Source organism: Geospiza fortis, unplaced genomic scaffold (genome assembly GCF_000277835.1).
Source record: "Geospiza fortis unplaced genomic scaffold, GeoFor_1.0 scaffold289, whole genome shotgun sequence".
Classification (NCBI taxonomy): Eukaryota; Metazoa; Chordata; class Aves; order Passeriformes; family Thraupidae; genus Geospiza; species Geospiza fortis.
The window spans coordinates 1,031,179-1,046,878 of NW_005054478.1; the positions used below are offsets into that span (position 1 = coordinate 1,031,179).

At 53.3% G+C, this 15,700-nt stretch overlaps 1 protein-coding gene across 1 annotated transcript in view; it reads left to right on the forward strand.

The window, feature by feature from the left end:
• The window catches only part of CSMD2 (CUB and Sushi multiple domains 2), a 225,955-nt gene that overhangs the window by 199,732 nt on the left and 10,523 nt on the right, over nucleotides 1-15,700 (forward strand). Inside the window, 12 exon segments of the mRNA XM_031063038.1 lie at nucleotides 1,058-1,243; nucleotides 1,744-1,938; nucleotides 3,927-4,100; nucleotides 4,979-5,152; nucleotides 5,832-6,005; nucleotides 6,865-7,053; nucleotides 8,846-9,019; nucleotides 9,826-10,008; nucleotides 10,697-10,873; nucleotides 12,374-12,553; nucleotides 14,131-14,304; nucleotides 15,292-15,465. Coding sequence (XP_030918898.1) covers nucleotides 1,058-1,243; nucleotides 1,744-1,938; nucleotides 3,927-4,100; nucleotides 4,979-5,152; nucleotides 5,832-6,005; nucleotides 6,865-7,053; nucleotides 8,846-9,019; nucleotides 9,826-10,008; nucleotides 10,697-10,873; nucleotides 12,374-12,553; nucleotides 14,131-14,304; nucleotides 15,292-15,465 — 2,154 coding nt within the window.

Sequence of the window (15,700 nt, forward strand, 5' to 3'; positions counted from 1 at the left end):
CCACCTGGCACCACGCCTGCTTTTCCATTTTCCCCCCAAATTCCTCCCCTCTACCTCCTCAGCCACGAGGCCAGATTTAGCCTCCCTTCTGCCACAACACAATTCCACAATTTGCTGCCTTGGGTGGTGCAGAAGTGCTCCTGGAGAGGGGTTTGGGGTCGGTGCTGCTGCGGGGTGTGAACACGAAGCGTTCCCGCTGTCGGATCCTTTGTCTCCGCGTGGAAACTCAGAGCACTCTGCTGATGGGACAGATATTATGGGAAGTGTGAGCCAGAGCCTCTTCCAGGAGAAACTGGGATTCAGGGTTGGCTTTGCTGGTGCAAAAGCTGATCCTTTGTCAGGACCCAGGACATCCCTCTGGCTGTCCTGAGCAGCCAAGACCCCTGCCAGGGGGCTCAGAATGCCCAAAAATGCCCCTGTGGTTTTGATTATGACCCGCGGAACGAGTTACCAACCTTAGATGAAGATCTGCAAGCCACGACAAATTAAGTAGAATGATAGTGAATTTATCACGGGGTGAAAAATAGATTTTGGGGTTTTTAGAATGGGGATTCAGGAGGCAAGATGGAGGGAACTGGGCATGTCCAGCCTTTCTCCTGCTTCTTCTTGGCCTCCATCTTCTGCTGTGATGTTGGCACTTTTAGATTGGTTTAGAGTAGAAGCTCACTGTCTAACATAGGTGATAGGTATTGGGAAGTAACTGTAAATATTGTACACGTAGTTTTTAGTATAAAAAGATAACATCAGAGAGCCTCTGTCTGTCCTGCTGAGCAGACCTCGGCAGGACAGGAGAAAGAATTTTATAAATAAGATACAGTAAACAACCTTGAGACCAAGAAATGAAGAGCCCTGACTCCTTCTTCAAGCGCCGGGCTGGGAAAAGAGACTTTCTAGCATTTCTTGGGGTCAGTCTGACCAGCTAAAGGCCCTGACCATCCTTTATGAAGTGTGGGCACTCCCAGTAGGAAAGTTTGGGATCCGGGATTGCGGTTTGGGATAAAACCAGCAGCTCCCTGATTTTTTTTATAATTTTTTGGGGGGTGTTTTCTCTTCCCAGCTCTCTCCTGTGGCATTCCCAGAGCCCCAAGGAACGGGGTTGTCTTTGGGAAGGAGTACACAGTGGGCACCAAGGCCGTGTACCAGTGCAATGAAGGATTCCAGCTGCAGCCAGGAGCCGAGCCCAGCACCGAGTGCCTGCAGGAGGGAGTGTGGAGCAACGGGAACCAGCCCCCTCTGTGCCTGGGTGAGTGGGGATTGGGGCTGCCCAGACAGCAGGGGCCATTTCCCGTGTGCCATTTCCCGTGTGCCATTTCCCGTGTACCATTTCCCATGTGCCATTTTCCATGTGCCATTTCCCGTGTTCCATTTCCCGTGTGCCGTTTCCCGTGTGCCATTTTCCGTGTGCCATTTTCCGTGTGCCATTTTCCATGTTCCATTTTCCTGTGTGCCATTTCCCGTGTGCCATTTCCCGTGTGCCATTTCCTGTGTGCCATTTCCTGTGTGCCATTTCCCGTGTGCCATTTTCCTGTGTGCCATTTCCCGTGTGCCATTTCCCGTGTGCCATTTTCCATGTGCCATTTCCCGTGTGCCATTTCCCGTGTGCCATTTCCCGTGTTCCATTTTCCGTGTGCCATTTCCTGTGTGCCATTTTCCGTGTGCCTTTTCCATGTTCCATTTTCCGTGTGCCATTTTCCGTGTGCCATTTCCTGTGTTCCATTTTCTCTGCTCCGTTTCCCCTCCCAGCTGTGACGTGCCCCGACGTGGGCAGCATCGCGGTGGAGCACGGCCGCTGGCGCCTCACCTACGAGGTGCAGTACCACTACAACGCCCAGCTGATGCTCATCTGTGACCCTGGCTACTACTACACGGGCCAGAGGGTCATCCGCTGCCAGGCCAACGGCACCTGGAGCATCGGGCAGCCCGTGCCCACCTGCAAAAGTAAGAGCAGGGGCACCCCAGGGTGGCACTGGGGGCTGGGGGTGTGTTTGGGGTCAGTCAGTGCCAACCTCGGGGGATTCGGGATGGTGCTGGTGGGTGATCGTAGCTTTGGGTACAGGGTGGGATGGGTTGGTGCAGGTTTTGGGGAGGAAATCGGTGCAGATTTTGGGAGGAAATCACCAGGGGTTGGTTTTGTGTTTGGGGTCAGTAAATGCCAGGCCCGGGGGTTTCAGGATGGTGCTGGTGGGTGATCGTAGCTTTGGGTGCAGGATGGGATGGGTTGGTGCAGATTTTGGGAGGAAATCCATCCCTATGAGGGTGGGGAGGGGCTCGGGTGGGTGGATTTCACAGGGCAGCATCACCAGGGACTGGTTTTGTTCTTTGGCTCAGCAAATCCCAGCCCTGGGGGTTCAGGATGATGCTGGTGGGTGACCATGGATAACCAAGGAGATGGTGCCCTTTGGGTACAGGGTGGGATGGTTTGGTGCAGATTTTGGGAGGAAATTGGTGCAGAATTTGGGAGGAAATCAGCAGGGGCTGGTTTTGTGATTGGGCTCAGCAAATGCCAATCTCGAGGGTTTCAGGATGGTGCTGGTGGATGATTGAAACTTTGAGTGCAGGATGGGATGGTTTGGTGCAGATCTGGGGAGGAAATCCATCCCTGGGAGGGCAGGGAAGGGCTGGGATGGTTTTCCCAGAGGAGCTGTGGCTGCCCCATCCCTTCCAACCCACCCCATCCCTGGAAGTGTCCCAGGCCATGCTGGAGCAAACTGGGATCATGGCAGGAGTCCCTGCTGTGGGGTAGAACTTAATTACTCCTGGCAGAGACAGCAGAGCTGCTGGAAGGGAGTTGGGATGCAAGGAGACCTCTGGATGTGATTCCTGGTTTAATCCCAGCACTTCCCTGGGACCTCAAGCCCTTCAGCTCAGCTGTTGCTGTGGGGTCCCAGCAGCTTCTCTGTCACAGCTGCTCTGAAGTCAGGGCTTTTAAGGAGGAAAAACAAAGAGCTCTGCTGTCAAGCCTCAGCTCTCACACAAACACCAGGTTTACAAGGGTAACAGTGTCACCTGCAAATCAAACCCAACGGGGCACACCAGCAGCTCTCAGTTGTTCTGACACCACTGCTGTGCTTTGCATCTCTCCTTTTGTCAGAGGTGGAGGGTTTTTCTCTCCAAGTGCAGACAGAGGCAGCAAAACCTCTCCTTCCCTGCTGCCTGCCTTTGTTTGTGGAGCTGTGACTGCTGGCGTGGGCGACAGATGTACTTTTCCCCCTGCCAGCTCTTCCTCTGGATCCGGGAGCAGGAGCCTGACCTCCTTTTGTTCCCTCAGCCTTATTGCCACCTAAATCCCAGTGACAGGATCTTGGCAGTGCCCCGAGGTCAGGAGCACCCAGCGGGAGCTCTGGAGGGTTGGCAGAGCTTGAAGGCAGAGAAAATGAAGATAAAACCAAGAGTTCTGAGGGGGAGTTGGGTTTTCAGAGGCTCCTGCGTCCCACAAACCCAGCTGGGCTCTGCAGATCTTGGGATTTTGGATTGTGGGGGAAAGTTGGGTGTCACTTTTAATTAGGAACTTTGTGCCATTCCAAGGTCAGGCTGGACAGGGCTTGGAGCAGCCTGGCCTAGTGGGAGACGTCCCCACTCATGGCCTTTAATGTCCCTTCCAACCCACCCCATTCATGATTCTGTGGGGTTTCTGGGAATAATCAGGCTTAATGACAGAAAAATATTCCTCTGTGAGGAAGTTCTGGTGTGAAAAAATCCTTTGGTTCCTTCCCAGCCTGTCTTCAGTGCTTCCCCTGTGTACTGAAGCATAAATATTAACAGCTCTTATTTTTGTCGCCTCGCCTAACATGGCTCTGGAATTATCACAATTCCTGGAGTTACTTAATGAACTTTCCCACTCCAGCAACAACTCCTGGTGCCGTGCCTGGATGCATTCCTTCAAAACCCAGCCTGTTCTCTCACTTATCCTTTGGGATCTGTCCTAGTTATCTCCTGTGGGGACCTGCCCACGCCTCCCAACGGGAACAAGATCGGGACCCTCACCAGCTATGGGGCCACTGCCATCTTCTCCTGCAACACTGGCTACACCCTGGTGGGCTCCCGGGTCAGGGAGTGCATGGCCAACGGGCTCTGGAGCGGGGCTGAGGTCAGGTGTCTGGGTAGGTACCCCTTGGGGAGCTCCTGGGGCACTCACGGCTGTGGGGAAGGCTCCTCGGGAGGGAACAGGGGGTTTAGGGACTGACGTCCACGCTGTGGGGTCTGTAGGGGGTGTAAAAGGGAGGCAGAGTTGGATTCCTGCGCCCTGAAGAGGTGTGAGGTGTTGGGAGAGTTTTGGGGCGGAGATGTTTGTTTATGGCAACTGAGTCTTAACAGCCTGGAGGTGAAAGAGGATGGGTTTGGATGGATATTGGGGTGGATTCTTCCCTATAAACAGCATGGTATGGATTGGCCAGAGAAGCTGGGGCTGCCCCATCCCTGGAGGTGTCCAAGGAGAGGTTGAACAGGGTGACCTGGCATGGTGGAAAGTGTGCCTTTGGACAACCCTTATGTCCCTTCCAACCCAAACCAATCTGGGCATTGTGAGCCCCATCCACGCCCAGAGAAGCTGGGGCTGCCCCATCCCTGGAGGTGTCCAAGGAGAGGTTGGACAGGGATTGGAGTGACCAGGGATGGTGAAAAGTGTCCCTGTGGACAACCCTTGCATTCCTTTCCAACCACGGTGGAAGGTGTCTTTGTGGACAACCCTTACATTCCCTTCCAACCCAAACCAATCTGGGTATCTCCAGACCCCATCCATGCCCAGACCCCATCCATGCCCAGAGAAGCTGTGGCTGCCCCATCCACAGCTGGAAGTGTCCAAGGAGAGGTTGGACCTGGCATGGTAGAGGTGTTCCTGTGAACAACCCTTGCATTCCCTTCCAACCCCACCCAGTCTGGGTTTCTCCTCACCCCAATCCCGCAGAGATCCGGGCGATGCCCTTTGGGGACGCCTTTGCTGGGCTGCCCAGCTGATTGCTGCTGTTCTCCCCCCCTCCAGCCGGGCACTGTGGCGTGCCCAGCCCCATTGTGAACGGGCAGATCAACGGGGAGAACTACAACTACCGCGGCAGCGTGGTGTACCAGTGCCAGCCCGGCTTCCGCCTCATCGGCATGTCCGTGCGCATCTGCCAGCAGGACCACCGCTGGTCCGGGAGAACGCCTGTCTGTGTGCGTAAGTACTTGTCATTCCTTCACCCTGGCGAGAGAGGGAGGGAACAGCAGAGTTTGGGATGCCTGGGGTTGTCACTCATGCGCCGGGGTCGGGGCAGGATCGTAGAAAAGGCAAAGAAGGCTTTATTCAAAAGAACCGCGCGGTTTTTATAGAGCAGTACGGCAGATTTTATTCTGTTGGCTGACTAACAGAAGCATCTTTCTCACGCGCTGTCTTTGAGAGGAACGGGAAAATAAAGTAGAAATACAGCACTTGCAAGTTGTTTGTAGTCGACAGGTTATCGCGTCTTTCTGGTTTCTTAAAATTTCTCACAGGCCGCTGTGAGAAACGCTTACTGTTTCTCTGTCTCATGGCATCTACATGGGGTGGTGTGGGGTTAAGAGCAGGAGCTGGGATTTTCGGAGAGGGATGTGTGGTGTAAATCAGTGGGATCCTGGCACTCGGCTGCCTGGAGAGGGATGCAGGGAATTCCTGGATGCAGGGAGCTCCCGGTGCCAGTAAAACCCAAAAAAAAATCCCTTTTTTTCAATGTCATCCTGTATCTCAACAGAGAGGCCCCAAATCTTTGGATTTGGGGATTGATTTGGGGTTTTTTATGCTCTCCTATCTCTGGAACTTTTTCCTATGAGTAATCCACTTTTCTCCAGGAATAAATCAAATTTCCATTTTGTCCTTGCAGCCATCACCTGTGGCCACCCTGGCAACCCCCCCAACGGCCTCACCCAGGGCTCCCAGTTCAACCTCAATGACGTGGCCAAATTCCAGTGCAACCCCGGCTTCCGCCTGGAGGGAGCTTCCCAATCCCAGTGCCTGGCCAATGGCCAGTGGAGCAGCACCCTGCCCTCCTGCCGAGGTCAGTCTGGGCTTCCTCGGGGATTTCTCCATGATCCCAAGCCAGAAATCCCTGGAAACCACCCTGGAGATGTGGTTGGAGATGCCAGGGATGCTGTAAATCCCATGGGATTTTCTCACCTCTCCGCGTTCTCCAAGGTGTTGGAGTGTGTTGGAAAAGGAAATTTGGGATCAGACCCAAATTTGGGGTCAGAGGGTGTTAAAGGCAGGCGCAGATCAGATCAAATTTGGGATCAGACGCAAATTTGGGGTCAGAGGGTGTTAAAGGCAGGCACAGCCCTAGAAACACACCCTGGCGGTCACAATCCGTGTCCATGGAAAATCAGATCTCTCCTCTGCTCCCCCACAAATCACCTTGTCCAACCTCCTTGTTTATCTTCCCAGGAAATATCTTCCCACACCTTTGTGCAGAGCCCTTTTCCCTTTTTTCCCATGGGATCAGCACTCAGGTTCACTTCCCAAATCCCCTCCCCTCCCTGCACTCCCTCCCTCCACATTCCCCTAATCCAGGATCTCTGGCCATGCTGGATTACCAATTATCCCCAAAAAATCCCAGTTTGGGATCAGTTATTCCCAGCTGGATAATCTCAATCCCAGTTTGGAGATCCAGCCTCTGCTGCTGGGTGAGACCCTGCAGGATTGCCTGGACTCTCTTTTTACCCCCCTTTTCACAAGAAATTTTTCCACTCCCACCCTCAAAAATCTCAGAGGCGGGGGAAAAAAAAAATCTTAAATCGGCATAACACCTTCAACTTCCCACCTTCTTTTTTTTTTTTTTTTTTTGGAGAACCCCACATTTTCTGCCTCACCCTTCTCTTCCCGTTATTTTTTTGGGTGTTGTTCTGTTGTTTGTTCTGCAGTTGTGAACTGTTCTGACCCCGGGCACCTGGAAAACAGCGTCCGGCAAGTGCAGCCGAGCGGCCCCCACAGGTTCAGCTTCGGCACCACCGTGTCCTATCAGTGCATCCACGGATTTTATCTGTTGGGAACGCACGTCCTGACGTGCCAGGGCGATGGCACGTGGGACAGAGCCCTCCCCCAGTGCCTTTGTAAGTGGCCCCGACCCTCCCTGTCCAGCCCATCTCGTGGGGGTTAGCAGGATTCATGAGGGAAAATCCATCTCCCCCCAAAAAAATTCCACTTGGGAATGATCCCAGTGGTTTCAGGAGTTTCCCAGGGAAGGGGGTTTGGGGTTGAGGAGAGGATCCTGCTGTAGAGGGTTGTCTGTGTAGGGACAGGTGGATCCTGATGGATTTTGGGGTTTGAGGAGAGGGACATTCTCTGTGTAGGGACAGGTGGATTCCATTGGATTTGGGGGTTTCAGATGGAATCCCAATGAATTTTGGGGTCTGAGGAGAGGATCCTGCTGGAGGGGCTTCTCTGTGTAGGGACAGGTGGATCGCAGTGGATTTGAGGGGTTCCAGGTGGAATCCTAATGGGTTTTGGGGTTTGAGGAAAAGGGACATTCTCTGTGTAGGGACAGGTAGATCCCGATGGATTTTGGGGATTCTGGGTGGAATCCCAATGGATTTTGGGGTTTGGGGAAAGGATACTGCTAGAGGCATTCTCTGTGTAAGGACAGGTAGATCCCGATGAATTTGGGGGATTCCAGGTGGAATCCTGATGGGTTTTAGAGTTTGTGGAGAGGATCCTGCTGGAGGGGCTTCTCTGTGTAGGGACAGGCAGATCCTGATGGATTTGGGGGGGTTCCAGGTGGAATCCCAATGGGTTTTGGGGTTTGAGGAGAGGATCCCGCTGTGGGTATTCCAGGTGTAGGGACAAGTGCATCCCAATGAATTTGGGAATTCCAGGTGGAATCTTGGTGGGTTTGGGGGTTTGAGGAGAGGATCCTGCTAGGGACATTCTCTTTGTAAGGACAGGTAGATCCCGATGGATTTTGGGGGTTTCAGGTGGAATCCCAATGGATTTTGGGGTTTGAGGAGAGGATCCAGCTGGGATAGTGCAGGTGGAGAGGGCAGGAGCGGCTCTGGAGCACAGGGAGGGCTCACCTGAGTGGAAACTCACCTGAGTGAGGTTACACCTGAGTGAGGGCTCACTTGAGTGAGTGAGTCCCAGTCTTACACTGGGAATTTGGGATCCAGAGTGGATTTTAGCTGCCTTAGGGAGGTGCAGGCAGGAGCAGCCCCACCCCAGCATGACCAGTTTGTCCCTTTGTGCACTAAACCAGCTTCAATCCCATTCCCTTCCCTCGGGAATGGCCTCAGAACTCCAGAAATTCCAATTGGCTTGAGCTGTTCCAAAGCTGGGATTGTTCCTTTTGTTTTTCCCATGTTTATCCCTCCACACCAAATCCTACCGAGCAGTTTTGGGCACATTTTCCTTTCCTTTAGTCCTGTCCTCACCCCTTGCATGGATCCTGGGGAGTTGGTGAGTGATGATCCATGTTCCCACAGCCAGGAGGGAATTCCTGTTAAAACCCCAATCCCAGGCTCCCTCAGCCCCCTTGAGTACAAGGGATCTCCATTCTCAAAATGTTGGGATTTGGAGGATTTGTGGGCATTTGGAAACCCAGGTCAGTTTTAACACTGATTCCTTGGATTCCTGGGGTTCAAAGTTTAAAAAAAAAGGTTTTCCCATGTTTGGTTTTTGTGTGTTGAACTTCCCTGTGAGGATGGTGAGGGCTTGGCACACATGCCAAGAGCAGCTGGAAGTGTCCCCATCCTTGGAAGTGTCCAAGGCCAGGCTGGACAGGGCTTGGAGCAACGTGGGATAGGGAAAAGCGTCCCTGCCCATGGAAAGGGGTGGAATTAACTGACATTTAAGGTCCCCCCAAGCCAGAATTCTGAACCCCCGGGGGCTGAAGCTGTGTCTCTGTTGCAGTGGTGTCGTGTGGCCACCCCGGGTCCCCTCCCCACGCGCAGATCTCGGGGGACAAGCACACGGTGGGCTCCGTGGTCAGGTACAGCTGCCTGGGCCGGCGCACGCTGGTGGGCAATGCCACGCGGATGTGCCAGCTGGACGGGCGCTGGAGCGGCTCCCTGCCGCACTGCTCGGGTGAGGGGCCTTGGGAAGGGCACTGGGGGGCACACGGACACCGTCAGCTGGCCCTGGTCACCTGTTCGTGGTCACCTAGCCATGGTCACCTAGCCATGGTCAGCTGACCATGGTCATCCATTTATGGTCACACGTTCATGGTCATTCATTCGTGGTCACCCAGCCGTGGTCACCTGTTCATGGTCACCTGTTCTTGGTCACCCATTCATGGTCACCCAGCCATGGTCACCTAGCCACAGTCACCCGTCCATGGTCACCTGTTCTTGGTCACCCAGACACCGTCAGCTGGCCATGGTCACCCATTTGTGGTCATCCGTTTGTGGTCACCCATTCATGGTCACCCATTCGTGGTCACCCCATTAATGGTCATCACCTCCCACCCATCATCACCTACTCCTTGTGCCTTGAGGATGAGGCACCTCCCTTCCCTGAACTTCCCTTCCCTGGATGTCCCCAGCCCTTCCCTTTTCCCTTTTCCCTTTTCCCTTTTCCCTTTTCCCTTTTCCCTTTTCCCTTTTCCCTTCCTCCCATGCCCCATCCCCTCCTTGTTCCCCGAGTGCCAGCTGCTCAGGGCTGGCTTGGAGCACGTGGAAATTCCTTCATGGAGGGGAAACATCCCTGGGGCTGATGCTTAGGATTCAGGAATTGTGGCCATGTTTGCATCCAGCTCAAAAACCAGGGGGGCTTGGGGAACCGGGGAATGTTTAATCTGGAATTCCACTGCTCTGCTGGGGGTGGAATTCCCGATGAGGGTGACAAGAGCCACCATCCCTGGTGGCTCTGGTGACTCTGTGCTCTCCTGGCAGGGGGCAGCCAGGGCGTGTGTGGCGACCCCGGGATCCCTTCCCATGGGATCGGGCTGGGGGACGCCTTCGACGTGGGCAGCGTGGTGAGGTTCAGCTGCGAGCCCGGCTACTCCCTGCGGGGCTCCTCCGAGAGGATCTGCCACTCCAACGGCTCCTGGAGCGGCACGCAGCCCGAATGCGAAGGTACTGCTGGGCCACGGGGGCTCTTCTGGTGTCCCCAGAGCTGTCCTGGTGTCCCCAGAGCTGCCTCGGTGTCCCCAGAGTTATTCTGGTGTCCCCAGAGCTGCCCTTCTGTCCCTAGGACTGCCCCATTGTCCCCAGAACTGCCTCGGTGTCTCCAGAATTTCTCTGATGTCCCCAGAGATGTTCTGGTGTCCCCAGAGCTATTCTGGTGTCCCCAGGACTGATCCGGTGTCCCCAGAATTGCTCTGATATCCCCAGAGCTGCCCTGGTGTCCCCAGAGCTATTCTGGTGTCCCCAGAATTTCTCTGATGTCCCCAGAGCTGCACCAGAGTCCCCAGAGCTGCCCTGGTGTCTCTAGAATGCCTCCAGTGTCCCCAGAGCTGCTGTACTGTGCCCAGAATTCCTTTGATGTCCCCAGGACTGCTCCAGTGTCCCCAGGATTGCCCTGATGTTCCTAGAATTCCTCTGATAGTCCCAGGACTGCTCTGGTGTCCCCAGAATGGTTCTGGTGTCCCCAGAAGTGTTCTCATGTCTCCAGAACGGCTCTGGTGTCCCCAGAAGTGTTCTCCTGTCCCCAGAACTTGCCTTTGCTGAGGACAGGCGATGCAGGAGGAACCCCTCGGAGTCCTGGGGGTTGGTTGGTGGTTTCTGGGTGATTTTAATTGAATTTCCCCTTTTCCCCTGGCAGTGATTTCCTGTGGGAACCCTGGGACTCCCAGCAACGCCAGGGTGATCTTCAACGACGGCCTGGTGTTCTCCAGCTCCATCATCTACCAGTGCAGGGAGGGTTATTATTCCACTGGGGTGCTGAGCAGGCACTGCACCGTCAATGGCACCTGGACTGGCACCAGCCCCGAGTGCACTGGTGAGCACTGGTGGCACCTCAGGTTTTAACTTTTATATTTTTCAGGTTCTTTGCTGTTTTAGTGGGTGGGTCTGGGCTTCATATCAGGGATGGTGAGCTCTGTGCACAGAGCAGGGAGACAGAACAATTCCTGCTCCAGCTGGGGACCAAGGACAAATGACCCAAATCTCAGCCCCAAGAGCGCAAACAACGTAGGCTGGAGAGAGAAAAACAAGCAGGGTGGGACTTCATAATGGACAATTAACCCCAATATGCAAATGAAGCAGAACTTACAAAAATGTGAGACCTTGTAACCAGTTGTCCATTTTTTTGTGACCATTTTGGTTCATCTTGGGCGCAGCCCTGGCTGGGCTCTTGTGCTGCCCAAGGTGGATCCATTGAGGCTTTTTAATAAATCCCTGCTTTATTTTTTAACTCTGTCCAGCCTCTGTTCTAGGGCAGCCTTCCCAAGGCATCACTGGGATGGAATCCTGCCACAGGGAGAGGGGAAGGATGAGCTGGCAGGCCCAGCTGTGCCCACATGGTGCCTTTTGGGGCCATCTAAACACAGAGGCCAGACAAAGTTAAAGGAACAAAAATCAGTTCTATTTATTGAAGGGCCTTCAGGGACATTTAGGGCAGACAAAGCCCCCCAGGGGCTACACCCAAAAAATGGATGATGGGTCATGGGTTTCACACTTTTATAATTTTGGGTCATTTGCATATTGGGGGTTAATTAATTCCAATTACAGCTTCAGCTAATGAAGTCATTGACCCCAAGTTTGCTGCCCCCAACTCATTTTGTTTCCATCTCTCAGGGCCTGAGGCAGTGAGGTGTCCTTGATTGCCAGGCCTGGAGAGGAATTGTTGTGTCTGCCCAAAATGGGAAAGCAGCAGCTCGCACTGTGTGTGGAGTTTAGAATTCTACACTACAGAATTCCAGGATTACAAATAGATGGAAAATAGGAAAGCTCAAATCCTAAGCACACGAGTGCCACCCTGAGAAACTCTGCTGAAGCCTGGCCTGGCACCGGCAGCAGCTCAGCCAGGGAATTCTGCTGGGACCTAATGGAAAAACCTTGCTCTGGGGTTGTGTTTTCCAGCTGGATGCAGGGAGCTCTGGGATAATTTTGGGAGTGGGTGTTGGCTGAGCTGGAGGGGCTCTCTGGGGCTGCTCCTGAGAGTGACATTCCTGGGGCAGGGATGTGACCTCGGGGCTGGGAATGGGGCGGTGACAAAGGTGGATTTATGGATTTACATCAGAGGCAGTGACTGGGCTAAGCGGGGAGTGCTGTGGGCAAACTGCCTTCCCTTCACCCACGTTTGACCCGGGTTTGCTTTAATGTTTAATGAGTGTTAATCAAGCTCCTTTCAAGGCCTTAATGAGCCATTAAGCTCCAGCTTGTGCTACAAACCTGCTCCACATTTAACAGGTTAAACCCCACCTGGAATAAACCACTCAGGACCATCCAAAGCGTGGTTCCAGCTGCCAGAAATTCTCTTTTTTCCCTTCCTTGGCAGTGATCAACTGTGGAGACCCTGGTGTGCCAGCCAACGGGCTGAGGCTGGGCAGTGACTTCACCTACAACAAATCCGTGGTGTTCCAGTGCACTCCTGGCTTCATGATGGAGTCAGACAGAGCAGCTGCCCTCACCTGCACCAAGGACCGCACCTGGAACGGCACCAAACCCGTCTGCAAGGGTAGGAACCCCCGCAGGTGTTGCAGGACACAAGTTTTGGAGGCCACCAGAGTTTCCCTGGAAAGCCTGGCTGGGCGTTCCTCATCTCCTTCATTCCACACAAAGTTTGGCATTTGTCAGGGAAGCAGCAGCACCTTGCTGTGTTCAGGGCTATCAATCTGTGCCTGGCAGGGAGGGAAGGAGTTGCTCCTCTCCTTCAAAGCCCAGGGAGTAAAGTGATTTTGCACAAAAACTCGGATCAAGCTCAGATGAAATATTGTGTTTTTCCAGCAGACGCTGTGCTGGCATCACCCAGAAACATCTGAAAAATGTTCCCTGCGAGTCTTTTCATTATTCTGAGATGGCTCCTGTGGTTCAGAGATAGAAATGGGAAATAGGAAAGCAGTGGCTGGGCAGGCTGGATCTGTTTTCCTCACCCCCCAGCGCAGATAAAATGTGTGGCAGCATCGCTGCATTCCTTTAAAAATCTGGAAAATTCACCTGTCACGGAGCTGATATAAAAACAGGCCACACAAAAACCCTCAAATGCACTCCAGCTCCTTCAGAGGCTGTAAAGAGCAATTCTTCCTCTCCTTTTTCATCCTCTGCACTGAGCAAATGCTGCAGAAATGATCCAGAATGTGGCCAAGAGTCTCATTTGGAGGCACAGGTTTAGCTCCTCTGAGCTGAAGAGCAGAGTGCTGTAAAAAAACCATCTCCAAACACCCCAGAGTGGGTGAACGCAAAAATGTCATCTCCAAACACCCCAGAGTGGGTGAAAACCCGACAGGTTGTGGCTTCAACTGCTTGTCTGAGCCTCAGCCAGGTTGTCCAAAATGTGTGAATCTTCGGGGAAATCTGGGATGAGCTTTCACACCACGTCAGGGCAGATTTTTACCTTCAGCTGAGAACCAGCATTGACTTCAAAATCGGATTTGTGGAGATGCTGAGGAAAAAGTTCTTCCCCCAGAGGGTGGTGGGGCACTGAGCAGGCTCCCCAGGGAATGGGCACAGCCCCGGGATCTCAAGGAATATTTGGACAATGCTCTCAGGGATGCACAGAGTGGGATTTTGGGGTGCCTGTGCAGGGCCAGGGCTTGGATGATCCTCATGGATCCCTTCCCACAAGATATTTCCTGATTTGGGATTGAACTCCAGACTTTGAAGGGTTTGACCCCACTTGCTGCCAGTCCTGGGAGATGCTCTTGGAGAGCAGGAGGTGACTTTGCTCCTACGTGGAATTTGCTTGTTAATTGAAATAATTAAGAAATAGAGAGACCTGACTCTGCTTTTCCTTTCCCTTTCCCTTTTCCTTTTTTCCTTTTCCTATTCCTTCTCCTTCTCCTCCTTCTTTTCTTTTCCTCCTTTTCCTCCTTTTCCTCCTTTTCCTCCTTTTCTTCCTTTTCTTCCTTCTCCTCCTTCTTCTCCTTCTTCTCCTTCTTCTCCTTCTTCTCCTTCTTCTCCTTCTCCTTCTTTTCCTCCTTCTCCTCCTTCTTCCCCTCCTCCTTCTCCTCTTTGTCGTCCTCCTTTTCCATTTCCTCCTTTTCCTCCTTTTCCTCTTTCTCCTCCTCCTTCTCCTTCCTTTTCCTTCTCCTCCAGCCATCACCTGCAGAGCTCCCCAGGCCATTCCCAACGGCAAGGTGGTGGGATCAGATTTCAGCTGGGGTTCCAGCATCAGCTACGCCTGCCTGGAGGGTTACCAGCTGTCCCTGCCCGCCGTGCTCACCTGCGAGGGCAACGGCTCCTGGAGCGGGGAGATCCCCCAGTGCTTCCGTGAGTAGCCACCTTCCCTCTCCTCCACCAGGAACCAGCAGGATTCTGCTTCAAATCCAGCTTTTTGGCGCTTTTCCCAACCTTTTTTTCCCAAGCCCTGTGTCACTGAGCAGCTCAGGGTTTAGAGGGATCTTGCTGTGCTTCGTGCCCCATTCGTAAATGGAGTTTTCCAGCAGCTGGAGTGGTAATTTTTGGTGCCCTGGGGATGGTTCAAGAGTCTGGAGTCAAAGTCTGGCTGCTCTCCCACCTCCCATGTGGCTTGATTCTTTGGGAACCTTGTTTTGGCATCTGTGAGGTGCAGGCAGGGACACAGATGGTCACTCTACCCCTGTGACAGAGGGGCGATGTCACATTTGGGGTGAATCCAGGCATTTTCCATGTTCCTGCCTACAAAACATCCTCAGAACTTGGGTGTTTGACCTCAGTGACCCAATCTTCTGCAATCAGGATTCCTGGAACTGCCAAAAAACCCTTTGGCAAAAGGCACCGTGTTGCAGCAGAAGTTGGGAATGTTTTGTGAAGGCTGGGTGGGTTTGATACAACAGCAAGCACAAAAAAAAAAGGGAATTAAAAAAGGGAATTAGCATCTCCTGATGCTAAAGGCAGCTCCGAGTCCCTTTTCCAGCTGCACAATATCCATTTTCATATTAAATCCCACAAACCCCTCGCTGTTCCTCACACCTTTCCCAGGATCTGGGATAATTAGTGGGCTTTCCGTGTGATACAGAGCCAAGGAACAAAGTGACACCATGCAATTAGGGGAGAAAAAAAGAGGGGGGAAAAAAAGGCAAATCCGGGGGAGAAGGTGGAAGTTAATTAACAACCATTGACAAAAGGAGATAATTACAAGGAATGCAGCCAGCAGCACCTTCTGCCACCCCTGAGTCCCGAGCTAATCATGGAGCTGGATGGGCTGTGATGGCCCTGGATGGGATGTGACATTCCTGAGGGCTCTGTGGCCACCTCCTTGTCCCTTTGCCGTTGCAGCCGTGTTCTGTGGGGACCCAGGGACCCCAGCCCAGGGCAGGAGGGAGGACAGAGGCTTCACCTACCGCTCCTCCGTGTCCTTCTCCTGCCTGGCGCCGCTGGTGCTCGTGGGGTCGGCGCGCAGGTTCTGCCAGTCCGACGGCACCTGGAGCGGGACCCAGCCCAGCTGCATCGGTAAGGGGGGCACAGCTGAAGGGTTTGGGGGCTCATTTCACCTCCAGTCCCAAGCCCTTGGGGGTCTTTGGAGGTCAGGATGGGAGCAGAGGGCAGGGAGGAGGATGGGGTGACCGTGGCGCTTTGTTGCGGTGTTGTGAGAGTCCCCAAGACGAGGTGAGAGATGAGAATTGACTCCCAAGTTCTCAGAAAGCTGATTTATTATATTATGATATGATATTATATCAAATATATA